The 8,162-nt window shown below is 39.4% G+C and overlaps 1 protein-coding gene across 1 annotated transcript in view; it reads right to left on the bottom strand.

Moving 5' to 3' along the window:
- Zcchc2 (zinc finger CCHC-type containing 2) overlaps window positions 1-8,162 on the bottom strand; it is a 50,808-nt gene that overhangs the window by 19,864 nt on the left and 22,782 nt on the right. The window contains exons 5-6 of the mRNA XM_029567168.1: window positions 5,511-5,623; window positions 2,588-2,682 (exon numbers count right to left, since the gene is read on the bottom strand). Of these exons, the coding sequence (XP_029423028.1) occupies window positions 2,588-2,682; window positions 5,511-5,623 (208 nt within the window). The remainder of the gene's footprint in view (window positions 1-2,587; window positions 2,683-5,510; window positions 5,624-8,162) is intronic.

Here is an 8,162-nt window from a genome sequence, read left to right as displayed (position 1 = left end):
GGTTTTCCTTAATCTGTCCTGTCCCTGTGTCAATGTAGGCAGAATGACTTAGTCTAGTGAAGCTACATTTACCTTCTTCTTGACTTGAAGCTTCTGAGCTGTCTTCTTTTAAATGTTCTAATATCTTAGAAGTCTTCAGAGAGGATTGTAAGTTATCTGCAGGAAATAATTCAATACTACTAACTCTGGGAAAATTATATAGTGAGATAAAGAAAATAAATATAATGATTATCCCTCTGCCCCAAGGAAGAGGAAAATTAAGGGTTATTGGTGGAGAGAATGTGTCTCCTAGAAAGAACCTTTCAGCAATGGATTATTTGAGTGGAGAGATGGACCCAACTGTTCCCTTAAGTACCACCTGACCTGAAGGAATCACCCCACCTATCAGTCTCATGTGCTCATGTGCTAAAGGAGCAAATGAGCAGCAACTTGAAAGCACCTGTATTAAGTATAGTGTTTTGATTTTTAAAGAATCTCCATTTTGCTGTACAGTAACTTACAAAACCCAGCAACAACACCGTGGCAATGTCAAACTGCTACAAAACTCTGAATTTCTGTTTTTCTGTTACAGAGCAGTGACAAACTGTGGATCAGCACTGACCCATGGAACACATTCTGATATCAGTGGATTCCAGACTTGGGACATCTTAAGTCATTTAAGAATTTAACAGTTTGCTCAGTTAGTTGTCAGCACATGGGAGTGTTGTTCTCTGCTCCAGAAAAGCAAAAAGGTAGAGTTATTAAAAAAAAAAAAAAAAAAAAAAAAAAAAAAAAAAAAAAAAAAAAAAGTGCAAAGGAAACTTGCTAACAATGTGTTCTTTGTTAAAACAACTCAGACTTGTGCAAACTGCTGACAAGTTTCCCAACAATCCAAACTCTGTACGTTCAACAGTATTTTAAATTTGCAATCCTTAAATAAAATCTGCCAAGCTCCTTAGTATTACCCGTGAATTCAAAATTGCCAAGCTCTTAAGAGGTTCTTTCCCTTATGTATATGCATACTCCTCGTGTGGGTTGAGCTTTCCTGGGCAGCCTGATAATCTGGGATAGAAGTTTAACCTTGTGTTTCAATGGCTTTTTAGAATGGAGCAGATGCTACTAACAAATATTATTTAAAAAGAACTTGACTCAGAGAGAGAGTGTTGACTAATAAGAAGTCTACATAGTTCTAGAATGACCATGACTTTAACAAGCTATTACCACCTTCTGACATAAATTCAACCATGGACTTGTACATCTTATCTCAACCGGTCATACAGTTAACTATACTGCTAACTATCTTCAAAATATTTAAGGTATACACACGTACGCATATGTACACACATGTGTAGCGCTTGAGCAGTTAGTGAAACTCGTAAAGTTAATTCATACTGCGTATTCAATCATGGTTTTTCATCTCTCTTTCTCCCACCTGCAACTGAGGAAGCATGCATTTTCTTTTTCCTTCAATTGTAGAAAAATGACAGTTGAAAGCAGAAGGAAAAGATTTAAAGACAAAAAAAAATGTTCCTCAAAACAGTGGCTGTGCTTAAAGTGGGTAGAAATTCTCTAAGGTGCACATCAGCATTATTGGTATTTTTTTAAAAGGAAGGTTGAGGACAATTTGAATAAAAATTGACATAAGGCAGGTATAATGAGCACTGAAACAGGAGGGCAAAACAACACACAGAAACAGGAAAGGACTGGGAAACTTTCTGAGGAGGTGACATTTAAGGTGGGTCTTAAAAACGGGTGTGATTTTTAATGGGTAGCGATAAACAATGGATTCTTAAGAAAGAGCACGAATGAGCAGAGACACTGGGACAAGAAGCCACAGTGTAAGTTCTAAGAGAGCTGAGCCTTCAGGTAGCTAGAGCCAAAGAGCTCAAAGGGAGAAAGCTTAAGGACTGTCACAGAAGGGCTTGATTTCTTTCCACACTTTTAAAGGTTTTATCAGGGGAACTAACAATTAAACTTATCCCCATGACAGTCTGGGAAAAGGCAGAATAAGAACGAGAGTATACATAAACCATAGGGCTTTGCAGACAAACATTCCACAAACAAAACAAGGTCTATCTGAAACAAGAGAATGGCTGGGAAGGGGTAAAAAGGATAGCATCCTTTGTCCAGCATAGGTTGGTCTTTAAATGCTGAAAATGCAGAGGGAAAGCTAGATGAACAAGGGTAAGGAAGGCGAGCACAGGAATGGTGCTGCAGGAAAGGCAGACTCCATCATACCCTGCCAGAGCACCACCAGCCTCTCCACTCAACACACCAGCTCTGCCAAGGAATTCAAGGCTCAAGCCCACTCTGGAGACTGAAATTCTCAAACTTTGTTTCATGATCAGTCTGCTTTGTTCTATTAACCCTTTATTATACTATTTATATATTATTCTCTTCAAAGGTACAATGTGAAGTTCATTAGAGGCCAAATATTTCTGAAATGTATGTCACTATTCCTTAACTTTTAACTAAAATTCCTCAAGTTTGAACTATAAGATGACACGAGGTGAGACAAGAAAATCAAGCAAAAACAAAATACCCCCAACCAAAACCAAACCAAACCAACAAAAACACTCCCCTCCAGATTTCCACAGAGGACACTTACTCAGACTGTGTAGAGAATCTGAAGATAGTGAATGAAAAAAGCTGCGCACTTTCTGACTCTGTAGAAAAGCTTGGGATGAAGTGGAAAATAGCTGCCTAAATAAGAAAAAGAGCGATGTTAACTTCTGGCATACGCATCTAGAGTCTCAGTTTAGATTACAAAGCCAACTTCGGTGGCTGTTTCATTAAAGTATAGGGGGGAAAAAGGAACTTTTCTCCTAAGAAAATATTTTGTAATGTATTTCCTATAGTAGTAAAATTTAATAAAACTTATTTGTAAGCATCTACTAAACAGGTTTATTTTTCATGGACAGGTTTCATTCTGAGCAAAAAAAAAAAGATTATTTCAGGTGTTTGTGCAGATGGTCCAAAAGCTGCCTTCCTACTCAGAAAAAGACCTGCAATGCCCTCACTCTTCATGGGTGTTATTTTTAGGGGTCTTCTCATACTCTGAATTGAAGAGGGTGCAAAGTTTGGGATGTTAGGAGTTCTGGAAAATACAGAAGACCGTTAGTGACATGGTTAACATATACTGTTATATATAAAGTATCACCACATTCTAAGGTGACTACTTCATGATCCATGTTGAATCTGCATCGTACTATGATTCTAACTTATCTTGGGAAACCTGGTTTCCTCATATGTTACTAACGTAACAAGATTCCAGTGGGAATGCTGCACATACTAGGCAAGAACTTTACCACTGAGCTGTCTCTCCAGCTTTTTACTTTTCTTCTTTTTTTCTATTATTTTTTTAAAACAGGATTTTACAAGTTGTGCCCAGGATTACCTTGAGTTCTTTCTAAAGCCCAGGCTGGCCTTAATACTCCTGACTTAGCCCTGGACACACTAGGTGATTACAGGCCTATGCTACCAGGCCCAGCTCCTCTTGCTTTATTTAGACTCTGTTCTGATTCTTAGAAATTTATTTTTAAAGAAAAAAAATTATTCTAGGTACATCTTTGAGACAGGGTCTCATGTTGCCCATGCTGGTCTTGAATGCCTGGGCTCAAGTGATTTTCCTGCCTCAGACTCCAAGGAGGGAGAACCATGGGCACACATCATTATATCCAGCTTTTTTTTTTCTTTTTTTTTTAAATGTAAGAAATGGCAATTTCAAATTAATTTTTCCTACATTGCTATTGTGCTATACCCAACATTTAACTAACAACCTGAGAATGACCTTCTAATCTTAGAGATAGGTGGGAACATAAAGACAAAGACTGATATACCTAATATCTGAAGTTTTATGATCATAGCTAATTGAAAAATATTACAATTCAAAGGACAAATTGTTAATCAATTCACATTTCATTTAAAAAGCTAAGAAAGCCATGGAAATCGAAATAGATAATGGATAAAGGACACATGATCTCATAAAATATGTAAATAGCAAACCTTATAGAAAGACTGAGAGAAAGCAAGCAAATACTAAGTCAGTGAGACAAATCACCTATCTAATCAGCCAGTGTTCTTACAGCTGGTGGGGCTCTGGGCATACACTGCTTTGCACATGAGGAGTGTGTTCTTTTAGGTAGTAAATTGACTTCAGAGAGTCTTTCCTCAGCAATTAATCATAAATCTGGAAATGTTTTAAGTACAAAAAAATGGTCTATTCTCAACAGAGAAACATTAAAGGACTACAAAGCCAGATAGGATAGATTTTGCAGCCACTCAAATTGCCTCAAAGCTGGATATGGTGGTGCACACCAGTAATCCCAGCACTTGGAAGCAGAGGCAGCAGGACTGCTGTGAGTTTGAGGCCATTTTGGTCTACATGGTAAGTTCCAGGTCAGCCAGGACCACACTGTGAGATCCTATCACAAAAACAAAACAAAATCTTTTAACTTTATTTATCTATCATGTTATGTGTATGAGTGTTTTGCCTACAGAGGCCAGGGGAGGGTGTTGGATTCAGAAAAGAGCACTGGATCCCCTGGAACTGGAGTTATAGATGGTTGTTAGCTGCCACATGGCTGCTGGGAACTAAACCTGAATACTCTGCAAGAGCAGCCAGTGCTCTTAACTGCTGAGCCATCACTCTAACCCCCCATAAAACAAAAGCTTTTAAAGAACTAAATATAAAATGCCTGTAATTTGAGAAGAACTTAACTGCTGATCCATTATCATAGGCAAAGGAAAAAAAAAAAATCATCAGGGCAAGAACGACCTTTTTTTTCCTCTTCTGCATTTCCTCATGTTCTTTATTGAGCATTTGTTAATTTATCATGAAAGCTTCAGACTACCCCAATTGAGAATCACCTTCTATCAAGCACTATGCAAAAAACATCAAATAAAGCTTGTTAAGTTGCATCTGTCTTCACTGAGCACAGCAAGGGAGCTCTGTGCCCACTACTGGTCAGTACATGTGGCCTGGGTAGGATCAAAGCACACACAGAAGCCAGTATGGCCAGGGCAACCATGCACATTGGCCTGCTGTCTGTGAAAGTCACATTCTGTTGTCTTCATGCACCAGAGCCGCCATCTAGTTCCCTCATGCCCATTCCCAGGGAGGGCCTAAGCTTATGCTACCAGATACTCCCCTCCCAACAGCTCAGCTCAAAACTCCCTCTTTGGTCACTTCTGGATGCAGGTCTCTGAGTGCTTGCCAGCTACTGAGGCCCTCTGTGGACCATCAGGCATCTCTTGGTGCTTGCTGGAATCACAATTCCTTGTTATGGAATTCCAGACTATGGAATAAGAAACTACACTTTTACTTTTAACTCACTTTATTTTTTATGTTAGAAGCAACTGAACTTCATGCTGTTAGAGAATAGATGAGAACAATGACAAATAAGGTCACTGTCTCTGAGTTAGCCTAGACCTAAACAGCATAGTTTACAAAGCTCTCCAGAGAAAAGCTCTCTGACCTCCCTGTACAGCTGGTCTCATGCACCTGCAGCCACAAGCAGGTAGGCTATTACCTTAGGATGGGCTCCAGGTCAGGGTGTCGCCGTTCCTCCCTTTTTAAGGATCCCTGATTCAGGGCTCTTAAGATGGTCTTGTCAAAAGTCTCTGAAGACAATTCCTTTGGAAGCTAGAAGAGAAAAACATAATACACAATATTGAGTTTTTCACTTGTTGACAAACATGTTAATATATCAGATACAAAAAATGAAAGCAAATGCCTCTTCCTTTTTAACCATCCAAAAGCAGCTCTTTCCCAAACCTTCGCCACATAGGACCCCACACTGAAAGTGGTAGAGGACTGGTCCTCTAGAAAACAGGATCTCCTGTGGCTTGTTGAGGGGTATGGGAAACTTGAGTACTTAGCATGCCTCTGGGGTACATCCATGTGGACCTCACATTCAATTCAACCCATACTAAGCTTCAAGTTAAACTGAACATTTTGCATAGCACAGCTGGTATTTTGATCCTGGAATAGTGTTCTGAAAGGTGTTATCTCTGCCTCTATAGTTAACATTTTTCTGTATCCTGTTTTCACATTTTCATCTCAGGCAATGTTAGACAATTGGTAACTGCTACACACTAAATAAAGAACCAAGTTACAAAAGCTAGGTCAAATTCTCTCAATTTTATTTACATCAAAAACATTTATCAGGATCAATGAGATGGCTCAGTAGGTAAAGGCGTTTGCTGCTCAGGCCTAAAGACTTGAGGTTTGAGTCCTAGAACCCATGTAAGGTGGAAAGGAAGAACTGACTCTACAAGTTGTCCTTTGATCTCCATATACATGCCATAGCATGCAAACCCCCAAATAAATAAGATTAAAACAAAAAATAACACACTCCTAAGAGGTTTCCCTTAATGTGATGGAAGTGTTCTATAAACAATGTGCTAGAATCTGCAAAAAAGCATCATTTGACCAAGAAAAAAAATTTAAATAAAACCAAAATTTTGTTATTTAACTTGTTTACTAAAAAAAAAAAAAAAAAAATCCTTGAAGATGAATTCTAAAACTAACTTTACAAGTTTTTGAAGAATCCAGTTTTAAGTTTGGCTTTGCACTTAACTCCTGAATTACTGGTAGTTTCACTAAAATCAAGAATAATTTAAATTAAAAGTAGAACCATTAACATGCTAAGGTACCACAGGAATACAAAGATCTATATAGGCTGGTTCACATGCTGAGTTTCAATCTGAGTAATCCAAAGTAGGTGAGTTTTTGGAAAACACTCTGTGTCAACAACTGAGAAGTACAAACAGCGAAGGCAGCGGCAGCAGCATTACCCCTGGGGAGCACAGTGGCAGTGCTGCCGAGACACCGTACCAGAACCTGCTAATTCACCGGGGGAGCTCAAAAAGCTCTGACAGCATGTGCACAGTCAACTATGGAAGTCATGTTCTCCTCTGACTACTAGCTGGAAGAAACAAATTCTAGTCTAGATTGACACAATTTCCAAATAAACATTATTAACTTCAATATCTACACTTTGATATTAGCATTTTAAAAAATCTTTTATTTTTATTTTATGTGTATGAGTGTACTGCCTGCATGTATGTGAGTGCACTCATGTCATGTAATGCCGTGGAGGTCAGAAGAGGGCTTCGGATTCCCTTGGAACTGGAGTTAAGGATGGTTCGTGGCCACCATGTGGGTGCTGGGAATCGAACCCTGGTCCTCCACAAGAGCACAGTGCTCTTGACCACTGAGCCATCTCTCCAGACCCTAGCATCTTAATAAACATTTATAACACTGGAAATTTATCACTAATTTTAAACATAATTTTTCTTTGTGTAGTGTGTGCATGTGGTATATATGCATGCACAAGTGTGATGCAGGTGTGTGTGCGCACTTGTGGAGGCCAGAGTTTGGCATCAGTTTCTTCTGCTACCTCTACCTTAACTTTTGAGACAGGGTCTCTCACTGAACCCAGAGCTCACTGATGGGCTACTACACTTAGGGATCTGCCTGCCGTATCCCTTCACCCCCCACCCCCCCGGCACCCTAACACTAGGGCTGCTATGCTTAAGCGCATCCAGCCTTTATGTGGAAACTGGGGATCTCAGAATCTCATCATTATGCAGCAAGCACTTACCAACTAAGCCATCTCCCCAGAACCATGATTTCTACTGAATGTGTACACTGACAAAGAAAACCAGTTAGCAAAGAAGTCTATTTCAATTTCCAAATCACTGATAGTTGCTTTAAACACTGAAGGCAATAGCATACAAATTTTCACCAAGTTAATGACACTGTTCCCATTACTGGGCAGAGTGTGGGCATGTAGTAATCAGTATTTCCAATCTAGTTTATATTTTCATGTGGTTTTTATCTCTAATGTTCAGGGCCTACTCAGAAAGGAAGTATATCTGCTAAAAATACAGCTTTAAACCATGCCTTTAACATTCTAGTCCTTTGGAATTTTCTTAGTTGTAAGAGATTCAGCCTCCCATCTCTGGCGCCTCAGGGGTACAATCTCAAGAGTAATGAAAGGGTTCTGCACTTAGATGTAAGTTTATCTTTAAAAACATCAAACCCTGCTGGGGGTGGTGGCGCACGCCTTTAATCCCAGCACTCAGGAGGCAAAAGCAGATGGATCTCTGTGAGTTCAAGGCCAGCCTGGTCTACATAGTGAGTTCCAGGACAGCTAGGGCTACAGGGAGACCCTGTC

This window comes from Nannospalax galili, unplaced genomic scaffold, assembly GCF_000622305.1.
Source record: "Nannospalax galili isolate Female #2095 unplaced genomic scaffold, S.galili_v1.0 scaffold298, whole genome shotgun sequence".
Lineage (NCBI taxonomy): Eukaryota > Metazoa > Chordata > Mammalia > Rodentia > Spalacidae > Nannospalax > Nannospalax galili.
The sequence above is the reverse complement of the archived record's forward strand: the minus strand, read 5'-3'. Positions and strand labels throughout refer to the sequence as shown.